Raw genomic sequence first — 26,678 nt, 5'->3', positions numbered from 1 at the left:
CCACACTTAATACTCTTGTCTCTTTGGGTTATTTCCTGCTAGCTTCTTGACAAAGCCTCTAGTGGTATGAAGGGATAACTCAAATTTTATATAGGCTCGTGGGAATGTTAAGGACATTGAATTTGTTGATGGTCTTTTACTCATTTATGCTGGCAGTTTGTTTTTTGGACTTCATACTTTTTTTTTTTTTTTAAAGATTTTATTTATTTACTCACTAGAGACACACAGAGAGAGAGGCAGACACTGGCAGACGGAGAAGCAGGCTTCCTGCAAGGAACCCAATGTAGGACTCCACTCCAGGACCCCAGGATCATGACCTGAGCTAAAGGCAGACACTCAACCACTGAGCTACCCAGGTGCCTAGACTTTATACTTTAATGAAAAATGAGCAAAGGCCTTCAGAACCAAAATTTCTTAAGTGTCAAAGCAGTGGAGCAATGAAAAAGGTCCTCTTCGCTCCTTGGCATGTGATAGTATTTTTCAACTGGAGGTCGTGACCTTTGTCTTGGAGGTTGGAGAGTTTCCAGTGGATTGAGGCAGTGGCCTGAGTTTCATAGCTAAATATAGGTCATCAGCATGGCAGCCTCTTTCTCACTCTCATGGAAACCACACCCTATTAATGAATGTGGGGCATTAGTGGCTGGGGGGGATACAGTCTTGAGAAAAACCAGAAAAATGCCACAGATACAGAAGTCTTTCTCAGATGTAACTTGCTATTGAGCATAACTAAGTTCTAGTTTTACCTGCTTTTAAAAATAATTTGTAAATTGTAGATTGCTATTTAAAAAAAAAAAAAGGTTAAAAATACACACATATTTGATTCATTGGCTAATCAATCTGAAATGTGATGTTCATGCTGAGGCATAAGAAAAATCCCCCTTTAGGTCATTGTTCAACTCCTGCCTTTTTGGTGAGGCTGTCCTGACAACCCGATTCAATATTTCAATATATTTATATTCATGTATTTGCCAAATATTAAATGACATCCTCTTAAGTTTGGCATATTTCAAAATCAAAATATTTACCACTGTAGGTGCCATCTGATTCTCTAGAGCGGCGTCTCAAAGGGTGAGATATGGCTGAAGGACCACAGCACCTGCGAGCTTGCCAGAAATGCAGCTTCTCAGGTCCTGCCCCAGACCAATTGAGCCAGGAACCCTCACTGTGGGGCCCAGCAATCTGTCATTTTAGGTGATTCTGGTGCACAATGATGTTTGAGATCCACTGATCCAGAGCGCATTGCATTTCCCAAGAATGTCCCAGAGGCGTAGACTTCCAAACATCACAAACTTGGTTAAGATCAAAACATTTTATACATAAAATTAAACTTGTAAGTTGTGAAAGAGATGCCAACATTCTATTTGGACCTAGTGTTATGAATCATGAATTCACCCAGTTCTAAGCTTCAATGAATGTCTAGTCTTTGACCTTTGTTTTCCCCTTATAAAAAATCAAAGTTCTAAAAGAATTTCATGAGATGTTCCTCAAAAGATAAGATGCAATACAAGTGTGGCTTCAGCAAATTCAGCACACAAAAATTCAAATACATACAACTGATAAGTTAGGGGGCCATTTACTGTTTTTAAGAAAATATTATTAGATCTATAAAATTATTCACTAGAGGATTCATTTAAACAGTGACATTGTATAGTGCATTTGAAATATCTCCATTTACAGAACATAAATTTTACAAATGTCTAATATGATAGTATAGAAGTGTAGGTAAGTATACAGCCTCTGATCTCAAACTTCCCAGGTTCAAACTCCAGCTTTTTCATTTACTGGGCCAAAACTTACTAAGCCTCAGTTACCTCATCTGTAAAATGGGTATAATAATTGTCCTATCTCTAAAGTTTGTGTGACAATTTAAGAATATAATAAAGGTAGCATTTAGCTAGAAGCTGGAACATAGTAAGCTCTAACTAAATGTTTGGTTTTAGTTGTCTAGGCTGGTCTCTATGAAAACAGATATTTATGTTTTATCACTCAAGAATGTTCATGCAAAGCAGTTAAAGTTTATACAAAGCCAAGTAGAAGTTAACAATATTGAACACTGGATACTGAGCAGGTATTCATCCTCCCAAGAGCTCCTCCCTAGCCAAATTAATTGTGGGAATTTTAATCTCCTTGTCCATGACTGGATAAGGTATGAACATGTCCTACAGACCTAGTCAATGAGCTGTAAGAAGCAATGTGCTGTAGGTCACTGGAAAAGAATTTCTTCCCTTAAGGGATGCATTAAGAGAAACTCTCTTCCCTTTGGAAATTGTAGTATCAGGCTATGACTCTTGGAGCTGCTGCAGCTATATTGTGACTATGAGGAAAGACATTGCTGACGTTTCAATGTAAAAGAATGGAACTTGCTAAGGAACTTGGTAACACTGTTGGACTCCTGAACCAAACATAGAACTGGCTTGCTTTTGGTTACTGATTTAACTGAAATAATAAATGTCCATATTTTTTTTTTAAATGTCCATATTTTTTTATGTCACTATCAGTAACGTTCCATGCTAGTACAAAAGCAAACTAAATGACATTAATACATCTATAGCTAGTATGAATTAATTGGCTCTTTGACAAAATAATTTGGTGACTTTATTCTTATCTTCTTAAATCACATATAGAGAATCCTTAATGAAGAGATCCGACTCTAGATCATCTGCATATAACAGCAGTCTTACTTTCCTGCTCCATATGTGACATGCTTAACTATAAACTATTAGCTAAATGTGTAAGTATGTTATCTTTGTAAATTAAAATATGTTTTAATTTTTAAAATTCTGTTATATCTATCACTAAAAATATTACAAAAGATTTTAAAATAAAAGTAAATATTTTAATTTTGATACAATCCTTTAACATTGTAATGTATTTCCCTGCTTCATTTATATTCACATTGACATTTTTTCATGACAATGTGAATAAAATGTACAAAATGAAGCTCTACCATATTCAAAAGTTTTCATTAAGTAGATTTTACAAGGACACACCCCCAAATTCCTACTACTAGAGTGATCTTCTCCATTTTCTCTTCACAAGCAAATAGGTTTATTTCTCACTTTGCAACAGAAATTTGAATTAGTTAACTGTCTATTTACACAGCATTTATTTGGGCTATCTCTAAAATCTGAGGGCTATTTTCCCTATTCATGTGTGAATATATCTGGTACCCAAATAAGGGTGCTTCAATAGAAGAACACTTGTTAAATCATATGACTGTCATATGATTGTATTTAAATTTATTACTATTAATATTTTCTCCAGAAGTCTCCATTGGCCTTTATTTCCAAATGGGAACCCCCATATCTAACACCTTAGATTAGAACTTTGAATCTTCTTGGGACTATAAACTCCATGAAATCAGGGATGCTTACCTCTTCTTAATATTATACCCCAGCATCTTAGCATAGTAGCAAATAATAGCTAGGAAAATCTAGAATAAATAATTCTCCAAATAAAAATAAATGTTGAAAAAAATCAAGTATAAAGTCCAACCCTTTCATCTTTTTCATAAAGAGATAATTTCTTTGCTTTACTTTCTCTTTAGACTCTCCATTTAAGAATCTTTTGGGGGGGGGGGGGGAATCCCTGGGTGGCTCAGCGGTTTGGCACCTGCCTTTGGCCCAGGGCACGATCCTGGAGTCCCAGGATCGAGTCCCACATCGGGCTCTGGGCATGGAGCCTGCTTCTCCTTCTGCCTGTGTCTCTGCCTCTCTCTCTCTCTCTCTCTCATAAATAAATAAATAAATCTTTAAAAAAAAAAGGAATCTTTTTGGAAATATATTTTTAAAAAGTTATATTGCAAATACCCATTTTGTCTATTACTTTCCCCCTTCTCTTTCCTTGCACAACCATGCTGAGGACAGTAGTGAATCTGTATGGTCTTGTGGGAAGTAATGATATGTCCAAAAAACAGCAGGGGTAAATATGCATAAGAAGTGGGTAGAACTGGAAATGTAAAATTTCAGGTCTGTATTGAACTTGGTTTTCTGAGGACAAAATTTTTAGATATTTTTCCTTCTTCTAAAGAAGTTCATTCCAAGGTATACTGGATTGGTCCTGGCTAATATTTTTAGCATTTATATTAGGTCATCTTAATATCTCTTCCCTTTGTTATCTCATCTTTCTTAATACATTTGGCTAACCTGAAAATCTCCTCAATTTTTAGCAATACTAATGAGTACAAATAAATAAATAAGGAAATTGTATTGGTTTATTACATTAAGTCTTAATAAAATTTAAAGCTTTTTTCTGTTATTGACCAAACTCCATAATTTCAAGTTAATTTTTCTGAGGTTTATTGTTTAGAATTTGATTTAGACTTTCCATGTCATTGGCATCATTTATTTATTTTTTCTGCAACCTGTTTTTGGCTATTTCACTACTCAATGACCCCTCCCTTTCACCAAAGGGATGGGCAGGGTAAAAAAATATGATATGATATTTTAATGTAGTCAATTTTACTACTTGCTACTATCTCTGATAAAACGGTGTGCAAGAAAGAAATTGTTAACTAAAATGACATTTCAGGATTTTTTAAAAATTTTTTATTGTTCACGATCTAGCAACTGTTACTATGGAAAACTGAGTTCTCTCTAGACTACACTTAATAAAGATTTTTTTTCATGATAAAAACATAGTTTATAATAATTCTAATCTAAATCACACCAAACTCATGAGTAAATGCTCACAAAAATATTGTCAGTTAAAAAAAGAATTAATGTCCAAAGACTCCAGAGCTAAAATGAAGCACAAGGTGGATTTAAAAATGGAGAATATAAAATAATAAATTGTTTTTGCCTTGTAGTTTAAACCTCCTTACCTACATAGTCATGTAAGAGTCACATATAAAATAATACCTTTAATATAAATATATATGGATGATTTTAAAAAGTGAAGATTTAACTATAATGGTTACTTCATAATCAATGATGTAATAGTCAATGATGTAGGAGAACAAAGAGCATTGCATAGCTACATATGGACTTCATAGCATCAGTTTGTTTTTAAAAAGGGGGGCTACAATATATAAATATTTTTAGTTTTTGCAGATTAAAATATATCAGCAGCTGAATAGCAGAATATTTTAGCAACAAACATAGTGGGAAGTTTATTTTATTCAGTAGATCAACTTCAGAGAACTAAACTCTCCAGAATAACCAGAGGGTTAGATAGTATATTTACACTTGCTGTATTTCATTCTATAAATAATCTATAATGTCAAAACTAGTCTTGATGGGGGCACTTAAATTTTATAAAGGGATAAAATGTTACAGTGGACATTTTCAAATTTTTATAGTATAGTATAAACAAAATATGGACATGATACATAATTATTTTTGAAGTTCAAGGAAAGAGTCCTATACAAATAAATTATATGGACACAAAAATGAGAAATACTAATCTTAGTCATTTTCACACATTCTTTTACTTCAGAATTTTAAATGATTAGTGAAATAACCTTTACCTACTTCAAAGTGAATAAAAACAACAACTCCAGAAATTTCACTCTCTCAAGAATTTATTCAATCGTTTGGTAAGGTGGTCTTGAATAGTATTTTGGTTGTTTTTATTTTATTTGGCAAAATAATCTGTTTTTAGGTATGATTACAGATTCCTTCCACTTTCTTTTTGAAAGAAGGCTATACTTACTACCTTCATAAACAACTAAAATGTTCACAGGGATGGGTATAACCTATGTCATACTGTAATATACATTTTGTTCCTGGGAGGCTTTGGGCCTAAACCCCATATTCTCTAATCAGATAACTCTCAAGAAGAACAAAGATGAAAAACATTTACCTGCATTTAGACACATGAATACCAATATTTTTAAAGTTAGAAGCAGTTGTGTACATATTCTCAAAAGATTATCTTATTCTAGAATACTTACTCTTTTCAAAACAAGGATATACATAAATTCAATTGGAAGTATCACTTCAAAATAAATAATAATGTAGGCATTATTCCACGTCAAACTACTAGAAAATTCCCAGGAGAAACTTAGAATAGTTATTTAAGAAATCCCTAGGTTCAATACGAAATTCAACTTTTACAATGTTGAGTGAACTAAAACTCAAACGTTTTGTTACATTGAAAAGACATTAACACGTATAGTGTTGTAATATAAAGAAAATGCAAAATATTACCGAGAAAAGAGAAGGTAAGCCAACAGCTTATTATTGAAAAATTCTGATCTAGCGATAATCAGATCAGATAAAACTGCAAACTGCATGCCTGTCCCTGATGCTCCCTGGACGGGTTGTGACGACATGTCTGCTTTCAACCCACAGTTCACAGTTCACAACAAACATTTAAATAATACAACTGAATAATTAATTCCTCAGACCAAATTGAACTTTCTTTAAGGAAATAAAGGGATAAGATAATAGATCAAATCTTACCCCACCTCTTTTTTTTTCCTCCTTTTTTCTTTTAGTGAAACTGACATAAATTGTTGAGGAGCACTACAGCGCCACCAACACAGATCAATGCAAAACAAAAAAGATCTCCTACCGTGTGCAAAAAAGAAAAAAAAATTAGAAAAATGCCAAAAATTACAAAATGTCTCCCAAATGTACCTTTTTGGAGAAAAACACGATAGATCTGCAAAGATTATCTAATGAAGAGCTTCAAAGAATTAATATCATGGAATACAAGTTTAGATCTGATCAGCAAATAAAAGATCCACTATTTAGTAACAGCCATAACTTAATATAAACCCGGTTATGTCAATCTCCACCTTCATCATACCAAGGGCAGCTTTCCTGTAGTTTGTATCCAAGTAATCCATCAAGAAAACCACAATAGGCCTATTTAAAAAGAAAAAAAGAGAGAAGAAACAAAACTATATCCACAGTTTGTCTGCTGATAATTTAGTCCTGGACAAATTAGGTAATACATAATTTTTATAAAGAGGATATGCACATATTTGGCATTACCAACACTGCTGGCACAAAACAAGTCCATCTTGAAATAGCTGAGTTCCCCTGTAGTTCACAGTAATTAAAGTATAATTTATTTCACAAATATTTAGCTTTCGGGATGAAAAAAAAAAAAACCCACAACTGCGGGTTTTTTTTTTTTTTTTTTAGTACATTTTAGTGAAAAATGTACCAGACAAGATTAGGTGGAATACGCAGAGAGATCAAAGCTAAAGAAAAAAAAAAAAATACAAAGATTGGTTTTGTTAGAAGAAACACAATGAAAATCCTCTTTACCCGGTGGCTCCTTCAGAGCTGTAACGACATCAACGTTTAAAATCACAAACTTACCATTCGTGCAGGCAAAGGAGAAGGCAGTTCCTGAAAAATAATTGCAACAATATAGGCTGGATCCTCGAGCCCCTGGAAACAGCAGCCTCCCGGCAGCGTACGGGTCTTCAAACATCCTTAAAATATTTGGTAAATGGGAAGTACTAGTTTGTCCCATGGTCGCGGGCGGGCTGGGGTGGCCTCCCCGGGCTCCGTGGGCGTCGGGGGCGTCGCAGGCACCGCGGCGCGGGGCGCGGGGCGCGGAGCGAGGAGCGAGGAGCGAGGAGCGAGGAGCAGCAGCGGCCGCCGCAGCCGCCGGGTTAACAAGTTTGCGCCGCGGGCAGGCGCCGCCCGATTGGCTGGAGCGCGGCGTCCGCGCAGCCTGCGCCTCCCCGCGCCCCCGCCTCCCGCGGCTCGGAAAAAATGCGGTGTGTGTGCCATTTTACACTGGGCTTTTAAAAGCACAGCCACCCCGACGACACGAGCCTAAGCCCGCGACCAAGTGACACTGCAAAACAATGGCACCCGCGCCTGCCCCGAGCCCGGAGAGTGCCCTCGTGGCGTCCTGGGGCGCGCTCCCCCTCGAGCCGCGCGTTCGCGGAATGCGAGGCTTTTCTCCGGATGCAGATTGCCGCTCGGCCCGTCCGTCCGTCATTCGGCTCCAAACGCGGCCATTGAAAAACTACCGTCACTGAGCAACTATGGCCATCGAGAAGTGTCTGCCTTGGCATCGCTGGGGACCCGAGAAGGCGGTCATCCGTGAGCAGGATTCACGACTCCTGCAGCCCAGACAGCTTCCATTCCTTGTAAAAATAGAATTCCTGAGCAGCGATAAGTGCCATTTTGTGCAAAGGATGAAAACGAAATGACTTTAGTGGTCACGTTTAAAACAATAGGCATAAGCCCCCCGCGCCCCTTAAAAATTCTATCCCCAAAACCTTTGGAGGCGGACACCATCCTACCGCTCGCTCTGCCTTACAAACAAAATGGCTGTGGCGCTGAGTTTTTTTGGATCCTCCCACTCTGCCTCCTCCTGGCCTCCAGGAAGTGGTAAAGATCCAAAATAAATACAGTACGAAAAGTGCATTGTCCAGTCTGGACTCAGGGTGAGATCTCTGGTAAGGGGGAGGGTGCCTTAGAAATGTGCTGCTTTTATGAGTTTTTTCTTTTTTAATTGTTTTGGAAAGAACATCAGTCACTAGAGACTTACCTGACTGTAATTTGAACTTCCTGCTTTACATATTTATAAGGTCTTTCAACTGGGCTTTTAAATGAGAACGAAGTCTGAGACTTAAAAAAAAAAAAAAATGTATACGATGGAATATTGCTCAGCCATTAGAAACGACCAATACCCACCGTTTGCTTCAAGGTGGATGGAACTGGAGGGTATTATGCTGAGTGAAGTAAGTCAATCGGAGAAGGACAAACATTATATGTTCTCATTCATTTGGGGAATATAAATAATAGTGAAAGGGAATATAAGGGAAGGGGGAAGAAATGTGTGGGAAATGTCAGAAAAGGAGACAGAACATAAAGACTCCTAACTGTGGGAAACGAACTAGGGGTGGTGGAAGGGGAGGAGGGCGGGGGGTGGGGGTGACTGGGTGACGGGCACTGAGGGGGGCACTTGACGGGATGAGCACTGGGTGTTATGCTATATGTTGGCAAATTGAACTCCAATAAAAATTAAACTTATTATTTAAAAAAATGAGACACTAAATGAATGCGACACAGTGATTGCAAACGTAAAGTCGAAATGGCAGCAAATATCGAAATGTGTCGAACACAGCATATGTGCATTAATTGAACACACTCAGGATAAAATTCTTTGCCAGTTCAATTTCTAATGAGCCAAGGGTAGAACCAGGTTTAAGGGATCCCTGGGTGGCGCAGCGGTTTAGCGCCTGCCTTTGGCCCAGGGCGCGATCCTGGAGACCCGGGATCGAATCCCACATCGGGCTCCCGGTGCATGGAGCCTGCTTCTCCCTCTGCCTGTGTCTCTGCCTCTCTCTCTCTCTCTCTCTCTCTGTGACTATCATAAATAAATAAAAATTAAAAAAAAAAAAAGAACCAGGTTTAAAGGGGCTGGAGAAAGACAGAGGTGGGGATTGGATTGCCTACGTTCTTCACCATCCCTCCCTCCAGACACACACACTTGTTGGTACCGCATCCCCATCCCTGCCTGGCGTTTAATAGTTAACATTCATAAGGAGCCATGGTTAGGGTGACTGTATTTGCCATCTTAACCAGGACACTTGAGAGTGAAAGGGAACGTATTTTTAATTATATGATGACTGGAATAAACAGGGACTCTCCACCACAAACCAGGGGGTAGAGCTCACTATGCATTCCGAGACACCTACTTTAACTTTTGCCAGACAGGGCACCCACAGGCATAGGTCCTAGGCCCATTTAGATAGAACCTGAGCTAGACCCCCTCTCTGGGCTATGTCTACCGTCCCTGCTCTAGGATCAACTGAAGTAAATGATGAAAGACTTGGATTCAGATATATTTAATGAACAGCTGCGTTAAAGTGAATGTCTAAATACCTGGGTTCTTTTCTTTTGTAAATAAATAAAGATAAGAATAAAATTCAGTGATATTTATTTCATTATAATCAGAAAACATCCTTAAGGAGTCATCTAATAAAGAGAGAAGACTACGTTTCTTGAGTGATTTTTAAGCAGTTTTCCTTCCAGTAGAAAAAAACTTGTTAGAAGCCGTTTTCACTATGTTCTTTTGTCTTTCCACCACCCTAGCCTTGTTCTTTTCTTTCCCATCCCTTCCAACACTGATACATGCATGCACATCGATATATGTACACATACATACATGCAATTATACATACATAATTATACATATACATCTGTATATACATATATAGATGCGCATGCAATGTATACTTTATTATCTATAGATTAGAATCTTCTGTGCACATTTCACAATGTGCATATTTCTAATTATATGATTTTTTTAAAGATTTTATTTGTTTTTTCATGAGAGATACACAGAGAGAGGCAAAGACATAGGCAGAGGGAGAAGCAGGCTCCATGTAGGGAGCCCGATGCAGGACTTGATCCCGGGACTCCAGGATCACGCCCTGGGCCAAAGGCAGGCGCCAAACTGCTTAGCCACCCAGGCATGCCTTATATGCTTTCTTTCTTTTTTTATTTTTCTTTTTTTTTTTCCTTATATGCTTTCTTATGGGAGAATTTTCTTTTTTTAATTTATTTTTATTGGTTATTGGTGTTCAATTTGCCAACATATAGAATAACACCCAGTGCTCAACTCATCAAGTGCCCCCCTCAGTGCCCATCACCCAGTCACCCCCACGCCCCGCCCACCTCCCTTTCTACCACCCTTGTACGTTTTCCAGAGTTAGGAGTCATGGGAGAATTTTCTTCGGAGTTTTTGAGCCAATATTCATGATATACAAGTTCTGAACATCTTTTTTTTTTTTTTTTTTTTTTTGGTTAAGGTAAAATGTAGAGTGAGATGTCTTGGAAAAATTATCACTGAAAGACATAGGATAAATTATTCTCATGTTGTTTATTCGAATAGTTCTTGAGAATTTAGAATGCGCCAGGCATGATGCTTTGAGCTACACTTATATTCATGAACAAGAGAGTTTTTCATCTCCTTCAAGGAGTTCATAGTCTAGTGGGGAGTCTAGTTAATGTACATCAAATGCATTAATGTCATTACATTTCTTTAGTTGTTTGTGTGGTCTTAAACAAATTCTTTTAATTTTACCCTTTAATATTTTTCCTGTATTTTCAGGAGAAACAGCAAGCAAACAAATATAAAATTGTAAAATTACAAGTGCTATTAAAGAAGTGAACAGTGAAGTCTTAGTAAAAAATAGGGAGGGAAACACATAGATAAGTTTGTAAGGAAAGTTGTTTCTAAGCAGGTGCCATTGAAGCTAGATTTGATGGATAAGAAGGAGCCAAACTTGAAAAATATGTGAGAAATAGCAGAGCAGAAGGAGGTTACAACATGTGCTAATGTCCTGAGGCAGAATGGATCTTGAAGTATTCCAGGAAGTAAAATGAGGCCAGTGTGGGTGCAGCATATTAGAAGAGGAGAAAATGACATCAGGTGAGTTCAGAAAGGAAATGATACCCTGCAGAGGCTTGTAAGCTACAGACAGGGGTTCCGTATCTAAGCAAGTGAATTATATTCAAAGAGTAGAATGTTGGAATTTGAGATTTGGGGGGTTTTAGTGATGATAAGATCCAGAGAAGCTTTGGTGAAGTAGAGAAAAAAAAGCAAAACTCCGTGCAACTTGTGAATTTACATAGCTGGATCACATTGTCTTGCTATTAGATTTTAAAAATCTACATTTCATCTGCATCATTGTAGCCAATGATTATAACTTAGCTCATCAATAAATATGAACAAGAAACAAATATCTATGATCATACATATTACTAGTAAAATGAAAAGAAAGAATTCAGGCAACCATTTGCCTCATTCTCTGCTTCTTTTCAAGGGCTGACTTTGGTAATTTTTATTCCAAAAACCTTGTATTTCATATCAGTTGAACAAAGCTCAAGTAACACTTTAAAAAAAATAAATAAATGAGCCAATGCATTATTAAAGCTAGAATTTAACTAATACAACTGGAATCAAAAACAGTTATCCTTTTTGAATTTACTCTTTGTCAGCAAAGCAAAATGCTACGTATACGTGGACAGAAATAATGTGTTCAATTTCTTAGATTCTAAGACTTAGAAAAATTTTGAAAGCAATGACGTGTGATTCCTTGAATGAGCTTTAGGAATAATAGGAATCTCTAAACAAATCAAGCTGTGAACCACTTAGGTAATGCAGTTTTTCAGACCTTTACCTCCCAGAATGGTGCGGTGAAGAAAGCTGTTTCAGAATTCAGAGTTTTAAAACATAGAGTCCCCCTTACCCACAGTTTTGCTTTCTAAAGTTTCAAGTTACATAGGGCCTACCCTCTGTCAGGAACCAGATGATCCTCCTTCTGACAAATCATCAGGTCACTAGTTTCCTGATGCTACGTCATGATGCCTGTATCATTCACCTTACTTCATCCATAACGTAGCATTTTATCAGCTCACATCATCACAACAAGAAGAGTGAGTATAGTACAATGAGATGTTTTGAAAGAGAGACCACATTCACGTAACTTTTATTATAGTATATTGTTATAATTGTCCTATTTCATTACTAGTTATTGTTAATCTCTTACTGTGCCTAGTTTGCGAATTAAATTTTGTCAAATGTATGTATGTGTAGGAAAAAACATAGTATATGGATGGCTGGTACTGTGTGAGGTTTTAGACATCCACTAGGGATCTTGGAAGATACCCTCTGCCGATAAAGGGGGACTTCTGTAATTTTAAAGTAGTCATATGATGCAGCACCCCTTAACCAAATATAATAACAAAATATATGACTGATCATGCTAAATCAGGTAAAGAAAGACTAAATAGCCCCATGTCAATTCAGGTCAGTTTTGTCACCCAGTAGTACGACTTGCAAAAAAGTTTTCAGTTTTCAAATTTTGGGAACTCAAAATTGTAGATAAGAGGTTGTGCAACTGTACACTCTAGGCCCGTTCAGTGTGTTTTAAAAAAAAAATCTTAGTTTAAATCAAAGCTCATAATCCCAATGATCATGAACAGAGTTACAATTTGGAAATGGCCAAACTGCCAGTTTTGGTCCCTAATGAATTAACGTACATCAGATGCATTAATGTCATTACTTTTCTTTAGTTGTTTGTGTGATCTTACACAAATTCTTTCAATTTTACCCTTAAATATTTTTCCTGTATTTTCCTTCTTCAGAATAGAGAAAAGTTATGTTATTTTGGGAAACATATTTTGAAGCAGTACCTTACTAGACTTTTTATTTTCCAAATGTTTTAATATTATATCTGTAGCAGAGATTATAGGAATGCTTGCTTCAGAACACATTACCCATTGTGGGACAATTTCAGATTTCATTTATCCATTACAAGCAAAGTGGCATTTTCAAAAAAGGTCATTCATGGCAGCAATTTGTGGCTGTTGGTGTGGCCGAGACCACTGAGTAGCCAATATCCATCCTCTCTTTTTTTCTTATTCATAAAATCCAATTTTATTTTGGGTTTGCCACCCAAAACTATTTGGCACACAGTTTTAGCCCTTGAGATTTAGGCAGACGTGGTTTGGTGGAGCTTCTGAGAAAGCATTGACAGGACCCTGACTCAGCGGGTGGGACCTTTTGCTCCTTACCTTTACCCTTCTTCCTGCTTGGGGTGTGGTCACCACACCTGGGTGGAGTCGCCAACTCTTTGACAACCCAGAAGGTTGCTCCTGGCTAAGGGCAGCATTCCAGGAGGAAGGAAACTAGGTCCTTGGGAACTTTCATTCCATCTGGACTTCTTCCCACATAAGGGCAAAATAAAACCACTAATGTGTCCAAAGCACTGTTTTGTGGTGTCTCTTCTTCATAGCTGATGCAATTTCTAGTACAATCAATGTGAGTAATCTTCAAAGTATTTTCTTTGTTAAAATCAGCTACTTTTTAACTGCTGTATATACTAGATTGAGAAGGGGAACAAGGGGACTTTATGGAATGTAAGAAATCTTCCATCTTAATCTGGGTTGTGGCTACATATATATAAGACAGGCACATTCATATGTATATGTGTGTGTCATATATGTATGCATATGTGTGTAAAAGTTATTGAGCTATACATTGATTAGTACACTAAATATGTTTTACAGTCTGTATGTTATCATTCTCTCTCTCTTTTTTAAAGTAGGTTCCACACTCATCCTGGAGCCCTAGGCAGGGCCTGAACCCATGACCCTGAGATCAAGACCTGAGCCGACATCAGTCAGATGCTTAACCGACTGAGCCACTCAGGCACCCTGTATGTTATCTCTTAATTAAAGAAAATATTTTAATTATTAGAGAGTGATAGGAACCAATAATTTGCATATAGACATGGTAAAAGAGTTGGACAGATATAATTCTTTTAAAGATACCCAGTAACCTCTAAGTGCCTAAGACAACTACTCATTTCTCTTATTGAAAATTAGTTCTCCTAGGGCAGCTGGGTGCTCAGTGGTTGAACGTCTGCCTTTGGCTCAGGTTGTGATCTCAGGGTCCTGGGATCAAGTCCTGCATTGGGCTCCCTGCAGGGAGCCTGCTTTTCCTTTGCCTGTATCTCTGCCTTTCTCTGTGTGTCTTTCATGAATAAATAAAATCTTTAAAAAAAATAGTTCTTCTATATTTATATGTTACCCCATAATCAAGTTGCTGGCAAGTATTCTAGAACTGCATATTACATCACTTTTCACTCTCTTCATATTCTTTTTCTTTTATTCTTGACAGCTAGATGCATGCCTCCTTCAGCAGCAGCCATTTTCATTGTATGAACCCTAAATCTTGGGCGATCTCAGCTGGTACTCAAGCTTCTCATTCCTTATATGGCTTATCAGAATTCAAGACTCTCTGGTGACTGACCTATTGTGGACCTATGGACATGAAATGTCCATTTTTAGGTTAGTAAACCTAAACCCTCACTTGGAGTTTTCTTGTAGTATGCTATAGGAAGTATCATGGTAAAAATACAACAAAAAGGAATTTTTCATCTAGTATTCAATATGAAAGTTATTCTTTTTGTTATTAAAAAAAAATCCCAGGACTATAGAGGGCCCAGGCCCCTCCATGACCCCTGTGACTCCCAACTGCAGATTAGTGATGAAAGAAACCCTATACTCATGTACTGACAGAGACTATCCTGCTGAAAATTTAAGCCTTGTATAAATTTGAGGTAAAAGAGCAACTGGAATCTCCGGAGCAATAGAACGACAGTTGGTAAAGACTCTTGCTTAAAGTATGCACCTTGAATAATTATAGAAAGAGAAATGAAAATTTTCTGTAAGAAATCATTAAAGCTTCCATATGAGAAAGATCATTTACTGTTATGGAACATGAATTATTATTGGGAAAAAAGTCAGCAAATAATGCAGGCCTGGGATGACAAAGGAAGAAGAGTTTAATGAGATCAAATCATAAATAATTTCCCTACCTATATCTAGCTAAGGATTCTTAGAACTCCTTAGTGGGGGGTGGGGGAAAATGGGGGTTGATTTTCATGATGGAATCTATACAGGTGGCTTATTGTATTTTAATGTTTAGGTCAGTTACTGGTAATGAATTTTACTGAATTTCATTGTATGGCATTAAAAGTACACTTCAGGGGCAGCCCGGGTGCCTCAGGGGTTTAGCACTGCCTTCAGCCCAGGGCCTGATCCTGGAGTCCCAAGTCAGGCTCCCTGCATGGAGCCTGCTTCTCCCTCTGCCTGTGTCTCTGCCTCTTTCTCTCTCTCCTTTCTGTGTTGCTCATGAATAAATAAAATCTTAAAAAAAATTATTTAAAAAAAAGTACACTTTAGGCATTGTTGTAAGTTAGATTTTGGGACTGAATAGCCCTCAATTGACAATTGCAATAGAAATTCTGGTGCTCAGAGTAGGTGGTGCAGAGAAACAGCTTCCCTTAAAAATCTGCTTTTACAAGGCTTATTCCTGTGTGTCTGGATTAACACCTTATTGTACCATGCATTGGGAAGCAGGGGCCTTTCTCTTGCTAGTAAGGGTAACTAGTAAAAGAGGCAGTTCTTGGGATCCCTGGGTGGCTCAGTGGTTTAGTGCCTGCCTTTGGCCCAGGGCATGATCCTGGAGTTCTGGGATCAAGTTCCACATCAGGCTCCCTGCCTGCGTCTCCCTCTGCCTGTGTCTCTGCCTCTCTCTGTGTCTCATGCATAAATAAATAAGATCTTAAAAAAAAAAAAAAAAAGTAAAAGAGGCAGTTCCTACAAAGCTGGATTGCTAGTGTAATGACTCGCTTTGACTTGACCATTGAAAGAAGCATTATTTTATATATATATGATGTAAATATATTTTTATAACCAGCAGACTCTTATCTTATGTCAAATCTAGCTTTCAGATTTTCTTATTGATAAAAATAGTCTAAATGACCTTCAATTTTTTCTTATATATTAATTTCTTCTGTTGTATTCATCCCTCCCCCCCCAAGATGGTAAGGGTAATATAAACTCAATTCCAGACATTTGGAAAATATGGAAATATGTAATAAAGAATATACTAACCACTTGTGATTCTGCCTCTTTGGATCTTTTTCCAATGTCTTTCCTTGTACTTCTTTTTGTGTTGGCAAACTTTCAGAATAAAGGGTGCCAAGTCAGGGATCCCTATTATATAACTGAACAAGTGTATATATAATAGCAGTCACAAAAATAACTCAGACAGAAGTGATTACATAATTAACACAATTGAACCTTACTTTGACAAATGGCAGAGATTTTGCAAGAGGCATTAGAAAACTATCCCCCCTTATATGGCCTAAATTATTTGTAAAATCACAGATAGCACAAATGCAGACTACTTTGTGTGTAATAATCAGATTGCTTGCTTTCTAAAAAACTTACCAGGATCACTGGAGTTGAATGAATTGGGTTGCATGGGAGTAAAGAGTGAATACTGAACAGAGGGGTAACTTTGGAGCATGAAACACTTGGAAAACAAGGAAAGACAGCCAATGGGCAAAAAAGATGATAAGAGATTCATTGGGGATGAGGGACAAGAGGATCAGAAGAGGAGGTGGAGCATAAGATAATGTGAGATGGTGCCATACATAGGGTGTCTAGGTCATTTATAGTAAACCCAGGACATTTTCAAGAATGAAAATGGTACTATTAATAATTTCCCTGGTGCAACAGGCTGGATTATAGAGGGAAAATCAGGAAATATGGTTATTTTAGATCAACTTTTTATAAATAAGCCTACAGCCCTGATGGCAGCCAACTGCTTGCTATCTTTATTATATATATAAGTTCTTTTTTTTTTATATGATAAGTTCTTGATATAACATTCCTTAATTTTTGACTCACCATCATTTACGTCTCATCAGTTTTCACTAGCAAAAGAAAATGCCAGGTGGGTGTTATTTATCCTTACTGAGGGTTCTTTAAAGAGGTTGCTTATCCAGGAGTTAGTGTAAAATGTTGATGGGGCCAAGATTGGGTTTCAGTCATCATGAGATTGAGTTAGTCACGCTATTTTAGGGGTCAGACTTCCTTCTCAGAACTGCTAGTAAAGACCTGTACTATTGGCTATTTATTTTATGGTAATTTTAAGCCAGAAGCTGGCATACCAGACTCTTGTCTTTGCTTCTCTGAAGAGATTGTTGCAATATATTCACTATCCTCCTAGAAGTCTTAATATGTAGTTTTCAGTAACAATATCTTAAACTATGTGCATCTTCAGATCAGCATGCTGTGTCCATTGTACATATTTGGAAACCAATACATTGAACGTCAATTTGCAAACCATAATTTGAGGAGTACTTAAAATAGGAAATAAGGCTCAATTCTTTTCTATTTTGAACTGATTCTGAAGCACTGCTTCCGGATCTGCTTTTACTCTGGGGCTGAACTGTTCATTGAGAACTGCAACCCTTTCAGCTTAGAACTCAAGCTGAGCATGTTGCTGGACTTTGTGTTCCCAAAGGAACCCCCAAAACATCCCTTTGTCAGTCTGAGGCCCCTCAGAGTCAGCACATGGCACTTGGAACCATCAGAACAGGTTTATTGTAGCCAAATCTCTCCCTAATGTCTCTCTTTTTCCCCATGGCCTATACATCAAAATAGGACTCAGACTGGCTGGACTCTCCACCTGAAGATGTCCCCAAGGAGCCCTGGGTACATGATAGAAAGAGGGGGAAACTTGGAGGAGGAGAGGCATTGCTTCGAGACTTTCTTCTCTTACTGGCAGGAGGCAGTGCTCCAGGGCTAGCTCTCCGGCAGTGGACTGGGGTAGGGTTGCACATCCCATTACAGAGATCATCTGCTCCCTTGGTTTTTAAAGACTACCATCTGGTGGGATTTTTTAAATGAGAGACTCTGGTGTCTGAGCTCTCTGTGACAATTTAAAACATTTTCATTTAAACAATAATTTAAAAGTAATAAGCATATTATGGCTCATCTAAAGGACCTCCCTACAGTCAAGTGCTACTCTGCAATTTTAGTCTGTTTTTATAATTGAATTAGCACCAAGCCATTCTAGTTTAATCAGATAACTAATGAGGAAAGACCCAAAGCAGACTTAATATGTAAATGATGTGTTTATACCAAGTGAAGGCGTAATGTCACTACAAGGTGTATGAACAAATGGTTTACAGTAATTTGGATGAAACACAGTGATGAAGCAATGTGTCGTGCAGTACCTGATTTTCACCTGACTGTCCTAGTATCAAATTCATGCCACAAGTGGTGATGAGGAATGCAATATTTTCTGCCACATAAAATTAAGACTTGTAATTTAAAACTTACTGGTTTTATTGTTTGGTTTATATTCAATTTATACATTGGTATTTTTATAGTTACATAAGCCCTGTAAGTATAAGGAGTTTATACCTACTTGTATCTGTGCATAAGGATGATTAAAAGCATGGACCCAGAGGACAAATTTCCTGGGTATCAATCTTAGCACTGCCACCTACTAGCATAGTAATCTTGAGAAAGTCACTTAACTTCTTTAATTTCTTCATCTGAATAGGGAAATAAAATAGTATATACTATTATTGTGAGGAGTAATGGAATACATGTAAATTATTAGACTAGTATCTGGGGATGCTAGATATTCCTACAATAAAATAATTTAGCTCAGTAACTTAAGATCCCAAAGTGTGAGAAGCCTGCTCTATCAGATAAAGCATAAAGAAAAATAAGTGACATTTATATAGCACATTAAGTTTATAAAGTACTTTTTCATTTGCATTATTCCACTTGGTATTCAACATCTAACCTGAAAGCTATGTAATATTTTTTATCATTTTAAGGATGAGGAGATTAAAGCTTTGAAAACATGATTGTGGCAAGAGCTTGTATTTTTCTTCCTCATGGAGAACAAAGGGATATTTTGTAATTAAGTATTTTCCCATTTTCTTTTGGGTTGCTAGGAAGCCCAGAGCTAATTTGTAATTTAGTACACATTGGTACTTGTGAAAGACTTACTGGTCTCAACATCTATGTTACACTTTCTCTTCTCACCTTGATTTTCTATTCTAATTTATATTTTCCCTGATTCTGAAATTTTATGTGTATTATTTTATTATTTGTAATTTTTATAATCTGCCTCATATACATTTTGGAAAATTTTGAGCCATACATAAATAAACTGACTCATGGTAAGATTCAGGTCTTGACCTGAGTTCTTTTGGCTTCATGGGGAAGTCATATTTATTGAGCATTAGTGTGACTTGGTGCTTTATATTCATTATCTCATGTAATTCACACAATAATTAATGTGAGGTATGTTGTTGCTGTCTTTATTTTTATTTTTAATTTTTATTTATTTATGATAGTCACAGAGAGAGAGAGAGAGGCAGAGACATAGGCAGAGGGAGAAGCAGGCTCCATGCACCGGGAGCCCGACGTGGGACTCGATCCCGGGTCTCCAGGATCGCGCCCTGGGCCAAAGGCAGGCGCCAAACCACTGCGCCACCCAGGGATCCCTGTCTTTATTTTTAGATGAAGACTTTGGACTTATAAAAGTTTCAAGACTTTCCAAAGGTTAATAAATACTGTTCTAATTTTTGGTCCTATATATTGTTCTTAAACAAAAATATGAGCTTCCTCTTCTAAATTCTGCCCTGTTGGTAAGGGTTTAGTTGTATCAATCTCCATACTCTTTCTTCTCCCTGCCCCCCCACTTATGGCTTTGCCAAGAACACAGTTATCCTTCCAACTACCTGCCACTTAGATATTTATCATATATATATATATACTTTTTTTTGTTAAAAAGAATACTCGATATAACAGAAATACCATAAATACCAAACAAAGATCCCCAACTTACCATGTGCTTAGTAGACTTTGAGGGTTTCCTAGAGCATAGTGAGCATAGTTGCTCTTTCTGTCACTGTCATATACTTGCCCAGAATCCCCACCTGCTTTCTTGAAAGAGAAAAAAAAAAAAAAATTCAGAGACTAGTGCCCCAAGGGTTAGGTGGTGTGCAAATCTATTCTCCTTGATCCTGGCCAACTGTCATGTTTGTTTACTTGGGCTAGTTTTATATATATTTTTTAAAGGACTTAAAGATTGTCAATCAGATTGGCTCTTGTCACCATATTTTCTGGCTATTCCAAGCCTGTGACTGGATTGCTTCTCTAATTGGCAGCCAGTGGTGAAGTCAGCTATTGGTTAGAATAAGGCATGGGATTGGCTCTTGCCATTATGATCTAATCCATCTCATAAGGAGCCACAAGAAGTATCAGTAAGTATCATCCAGAGAATAGAGTAAACGACATTTGAGTTTCAGTTACCTTGCCATCATTATACACCAGTGTTTATAGTGTTTCCCAAATAGTGATGTTTTCCAAACCTCAGTCATTTGATTATCACCATTTTTGCCATATCCTCATATCACTTTTGCTATTATTTATTTAAATTTTCTTTAATGTAATAGCATTTTTGCTTAAATATTTTTTAAAGGGAGACTCTATATTGCTATAATTAATGGGAGAACAGTTTCACTTATTATTAATAGAAGATAATCTTAAAACTAAATAAAATGACTGTGAAACAATAGTATTAAATTCTTTCCAGACTCAGGGTTTGGAAATTAGGAGGCCTGTCATTTATTTCTTACAATTATGTAAGCTATTACATAAACTATAGCATGGTATGCAATCAATATAATTTTTGTGCCATCATTTTCCTCATTTGAAAAAGCTTCAAAACCATTTACCATGGTATTTGTGAGGAAAGAGGAGAAATTTCCTGTGCCAGTTGCAGGCAGTCACTAGAGACTAAAGGGCATTGGGTTATGAAGTGAAGGAGCTAATAGAGGTTTGAAGGTACAGATAAAGTATCCACAGCATGATACAGACCTTAAACCAGAGGGTGTCATGTTTGACAAACTTGCCCTTTGGTTACACCTAGAAAATTAGCTGAACCCTACTTTCAAATTTTGAGTAGTTAAGATGAATAAAGAAAAGCAAAAACAGGGTAAGATCTTAGAATAAAGAGCTTAGGCGCTTTTCAAATGAAGGTAAGAATCACAGCAGTGGAGAAATTAAAAGAGTGGAAGGAAAAAGGATAACATAATTTGTCAGTGTTAAAAATTACAAGTCCTGATTCCTAAGCAAAATTCTCCTTCAGATGATACTTCTAGATTAATCTATTGACTTTGAAAATATATGCACATCCTGAAGAGTTCCTTTATTTTTTTATGAGCTTATAAAATACACGAGCTGCTCAGGTCATAGCTACATTTGTGGATACTATTGGTCACTAGGATGAAAGACCTAGAAGGAGTCTCTTAGGAAAAGTACACAGATCATGGAACCATTCTAAATATCATTTGTTATTCAAGAAAATTTTAAATAAATTGTTTATTGTCCAAATATAGGGATTATATTATGAAAGCCCTGATAAAATTATCATTGGGAAAGATTATCTGACACATTCTTTCAGTGATTCAGCTGCCAAGAATGCAAGAATATAACTTGGTTAAACCTTGGATAACTTGTGATTTATTTTGGAAAAAAATATATGGAGTAAAAAGTGAAAATTGCTAGTTAGATATTGTGGCAGCTCTATGAATTAGGCTGAGTAAAAGGAATGTTTACAAATAATTAACAAAGGAAATAAGCTGCAAAGATGACATAGTAGCAATAAAAAAGTTAGAAAGCGTCTTTAAATCAGTTGAGCAAGATTTGGGGTGTGAATAGGTATGATGATAGTAACAGTAAGAATAAGCAGAGCAAGACATCAACTTGAAACTATCACAGGGATATGCTGCTGTGAATATTCAGTAGGGGCACATCTTCATTAAGTGTGGATAGGGAACAGTCAACATACATGTTATCTTCAGATTAGATTGCTTCCTAGAAAGACAAATGGGAAGTTCAAAAACTTCAGTGATTAACATCTTTGGATACCTATGAAAAAGAAACAAATTTTATTTATCTTTTTTTCTCTTCTGCAAAGCAACAAAAATCCAATTTTCCTATCAATTTAGGTCCCGTAGGTATAAATGTGGTTCTAGGCTCACATCATTCTGAAGGGCAAGGAATCCTTCGGGGGTATGGGGAGTTTTCAAAACTTTCTGCTACTTCAAACTAAAAAATTGGATATAAGTTCAAGATTTCTGGATGTTTGAAATCTTAAAATCAACATTTTAAAGAAGATTGTTGAATTTTCCAGCTTTCTAGGGATGTTTACCTACCATGATTCAATTTTACCATCTCCTCAGGATGAATAGGCTCCAGGTGTGGAATGTGCCTTGGTGTTCAGTAGGCTCTCAATGAAATATTAGCAAGTTTGACTTGGAGAGAGTCAACTTTCTCAAAAATATAGGTATAAGCATGGAAATCCAATCACCTCCAAAGGTCCTCTAGTCACTAATGGTATCCACGTGGTCTTGGAGCTATCTGATTCAAATCTATAGGGCTAAGGCCAGACAAAGTAAGCTGGGCTTGGAACGGGGAGAAGACCACTGCCATAGCCAGGGGATTTAAATATTATGATCTTGCCTGGATATGTTAGAAAGTGACTCAAGAATGGTCTTTGTCCCTCAAACTTCTGGGTATCCTTAAGGATCAATGGTGTTTCATTCAAGGAGTCTTTCAAGGTATACATATTTTATTGAGTCTAACATACATACTAAAAACATACAAATTGATGAAATTTTACAAAATGAATAAGACCCAGATCAAGAAACAGAATAGTATTGAAATTGTGGAACCCCCCCCTTTATGTCCCTTCTAGTTATTCCTCCATGAGTGACCACTATTTTGACTTGTAGTACCATACACTAGTTTTGTCTATGTTTAAACTTTGTATATAAACAGAATCATACATGTTGTATGACATAGTGAGAGGCAGTGAGATGTTTGTGAGATGCAGTGCTGCTGCATGCTTGCAGTTCACTCATTGCCATATAATATTTTACTTTTGAATATACTATACTTTATTTCTCATTTCTACCATTAGTGGACAGTTGGGTAGCATTCTGATCCCTTACTGAACAAATCTGGTCCAGAAGTTCGGCTTCTGGACTTTAAAGAAACATTTCTAAAGTTGGTTTAAGTGTTGAGGAAGGCTTAGTACTACCTGGACTAGAGACTTCTCTGAAGGATGAGTTATTATCTGAGGAGGGATTCAGGTTTATCATTGGAGTTTGCCACAAGTTCTGTAAGAGGAAGTGAAGAATATTATTCATATATTGGAATTTTGTTGAGGTCTTTTAAGCATGATCAAATAGTCATCCTCCACACATGTCTATAAGGTAATTTCCTACCTTTCCTTAAATGAAGTTATGTGTGCCCTGGAATTTTGTAAATTGCAGAGCCTGTTATCCAACATTGCTACCCTGAAAAATCCAGAAATTATCATTATTTTTTATCACTATTCTAAAAAGAATATAAAGACCTTTTCTTGAGAGGATGGGAAGGCCTGGTAACTTCTCATAAAAGTATCTGTGTCTTACATTTAGTCTCCAAGAGCTTGAGCCTTCAATATAAACCCTTCCATGGGGAACGGCTGGTTTTGGCACTACATGTAGTCTCCCGATATTATGACATGGTGGTTGATCATGGCCAGGTGTGTGAATATTAATTAGAAGAAATATAACGGGGGAGCCCAACACTGGACACTACTGTGGCAAAAGTAAGAATACCCTCAACCATAATTACAGTATCTGTAGGACTCTGAAATTATTATTGACAGAAGTTTTAGGTTTCTGCAAGAAGCACAGACAGTTAAATACTGATCAGACTCTATTTCTTTTCCTGTTTGGCATTTGGAAACACTAATAAAAGCTTGCCTTTGAGTAAGCACTTGGTTTTTTGTTTTTTTTTTGTTTTTTTTTTTGTTTTTTTTGTTTTATTTTTTTTTAGCACTTGGTTTTTTGAACAATCTGTTGGTGCCTTAAGATGGAATTGGTTCCAAAAAAAAAAAAAAAAAAGATGGAATTGGTTCCTCCCTCCTTCTCTTCCTTCCTTTTTTCTTTCCCTTTCATTAGGCCACTTTTTCTATCCATTCTCCTCCCCTGAAAGAGGCAGTTGCTGTGGAGATGGCAGTCCCTGGGGTTGAGCAGGCAACCAACATGGTAGATAGATCAATTACATGCAGGTAGATTGAACAAATAAATAAACACATTGAGGATCATGGGAGTCAGGTTTCTTACCGTTGGAGAAAGAACTTACTAATATGGAAGGAGGGAGGCTGGAGAGAACCCCGACATGCTGGATTGGAATTGAAAGTATTGGTGTGTAAACTAATGAGTTAAAAATAAGTATATACATAGATAGATATATAGAGAGAGGTATGTTTATGTATGTTTGTCTATGTGTACACATGCATATTTTTCCTACTTCTCAGAGGTTTAGAAACAATGACATCTCAGTAGAAATAAGAATACTGAGTGCTTAGATCTTGGTTTCCAAATATCAACATCCACTAAAAGGAAACAGTTCTTGTTGGAAATGGTAGGTTCCGGAGCTGAGACAGAGAAAATACAAGATGATTTGGATAACCTGTTGTTCAAGAGAGTAAGGAAATACAGAATTATAAACACTTGTCAAAGGATGTCAAAGCTAGTTTGAAGGGATACCCATTGGCCAAATATGGATCATTTTGAACCTCAAAGTACATAAGGATAGTAACAGAGTACAACACATTAAATAAAATAGGCAGCCCCGGTGGCACAGTGGTTTAGCGCCCCCTGCAGCCCGGGGTGTGATCCTGGCGACCCGGGATCGAGTTCCACCACCAGCTCCCTATGTGGAGCCTGCTTCTCCCTCTGCCGGTGTCTCTGCCTCTCTCTAAGCCTCTCATGAATAAATAAATAAAATTTTAAAAAATAGGATACAAACGTCGATACAGAGATAAACAAACCAATAAACAGAAGAGAAAGCTTTTCCTTACAGTAGAATGCCAGATTTTCTATAAATTTAAAATTATTTCAAAAAGGTATTCTATGTAGTACAAGAATGTGGTGTTCATAACACAGATATAGTTGCAAAATTATATAGTTTTAAAACAATAACAAAGTATCAACATGATTTAAAGAAAAAATGATCACAGAAACACAGCTCATGGATGAGATGAAATGGCATATTTTATTTTTCAGTAGGAATGTGTTTTTTCCCTGTGGACTGAGAATTCCCAGCAGAGCTTCCTTCCATGCTGCCACCTACTGACAGGAGTACCTCACTTCAGCAAACCCCATTCCTAGCAAGAAAAATGAAGGGTTATATTATCATTTCCTTTGGGAAATGAGGGAGAAGGCAAAATAAGTATTGAACTATTTATTCATTAGATAAGAAGTTGTTGGACTTTTAAAAAGCAGGAGAGAGAGAAAAAAAGAGAGAAAAAGGAAGGGAGGGAGGAAGGGAGATGGAGAGAGAGAGAAGAAAGAGAACCTTATCGCTTGTTGGTGCCCCCACGTGCAAATATGCAGGTCCTTCTGAATGTGGGCTTGGACCATTTGGATGAATGTGGTAGCTCGAAACCTCTCTCCTCACTGGCATAGGCTCAGTTTGGTGCGATTAGTGGGTGGAAAAGGACACGAGAACTGGGCCCGACAGTACTCCCCAGCTAGCAGGCTGCAGAATTTTTGTTCACCACATGGTATGAAAATGCTCTCAAGCTCTGGTCCCTGTTTGCGGTGCCAGCCCTGTTTCCCAGCACACTCCCAGTCTGGGCTCCAGCCATACAGAATCACTTGTAGTTCTAGAATATGGTATATTCTTCAGGATGTGGCAATCTGTTTTAAGCTTCTGAGTATCTGAATTCTCTTCCTGAAACACCCTAGTGGCAGGGACTTTTGGAACAAAGAGGCCCTGGTGGGCCTCCTGTCTACTGAGTCATACTGGCTCTGTAGTCCTTACTGCCAGGTGCTGCCACTCATCATGACAGCCCACGCAGAATAAACCTGTGCTCTGTTGACTGTGACCATGGGGTTGGAATATCTGCTTGCCAGACTAAACTGCCATTGAACCCTGGGCCTCCAACTAGCGCTTTCCATACTGGTGATTATTTAATGTTTGTCTTTGTCTTTAGTCTCTTGGAAAGCAATGCCTCTGTCTTGCTGACTGCTCTGGTTTTGGACTTAGCACAGTACCTGGAACATGACACATACTCAGTAAATGTTTAGACTTAATTTCTGAGCATCTAGGGAGGGATCTGTTCTTCCCCTGTCTGTCCCATGTGGTTGGTGGGGTAACTTCAGATCCCAACCCCTTCCAGTCCGTTTTGCCACCTGGAGAAACTGTGACTTGCCTGGCTCTGTTCTGCTGTTAGATAGCTACATAGATGGCATTAGAGATCAGATTTTGATTACCCGAACCATTAATTACAGTTTGAAA

At 37.4% G+C, this 26,678-nt stretch overlaps 1 protein-coding gene and 1 long non-coding RNA gene across 8 annotated transcripts in view; one reads left to right on the top strand and one right to left on the bottom strand.

Annotated features, from left to right (window-relative positions):
- Positions 1–7,471, bottom strand: part of EPC1 (enhancer of polycomb homolog 1) — a 94,513-nt gene extending 87,042 nt beyond the window's left edge. The window contains exon 1 of the mRNA XM_072825459.1: positions 7,275–7,471. Within this exon, the coding sequence (XP_072681560.1) occupies positions 7,275–7,277 (3 nt within the window). The 5' untranslated portion in view covers positions 7,278–7,471. The remainder of the gene's footprint in view (positions 1–7,274) is intronic.
- The window catches only part of LOC140633229 (uncharacterized), a 151,849-nt gene that overhangs the window by 17,143 nt on the left and 108,028 nt on the right, over positions 1–26,678 (top strand). For all 7 annotated transcript variants that reach the window (XR_012030858.1, XR_012030857.1, XR_012030859.1 and 4 more), the window contains exons 2-4: positions 219–356; positions 2,625–2,731; positions 14,611–14,780. This is a non-coding gene — a long non-coding RNA (uncharacterized lncRNA). The remainder of the gene's footprint in view (positions 1–218; positions 357–2,624; positions 2,732–14,610; positions 14,781–26,678) is intronic.

The sequence above is a fragment of the Canis lupus genome, chromosome 5 (assembly GCF_048164855.1).
Source record: "Canis lupus baileyi chromosome 5, mCanLup2.hap1, whole genome shotgun sequence".
Taxonomy (NCBI): Eukaryota; Metazoa; Chordata; class Mammalia; order Carnivora; family Canidae; genus Canis; species Canis lupus.
This window is presented reverse-complemented; position numbering and strand designations above follow the sequence as displayed.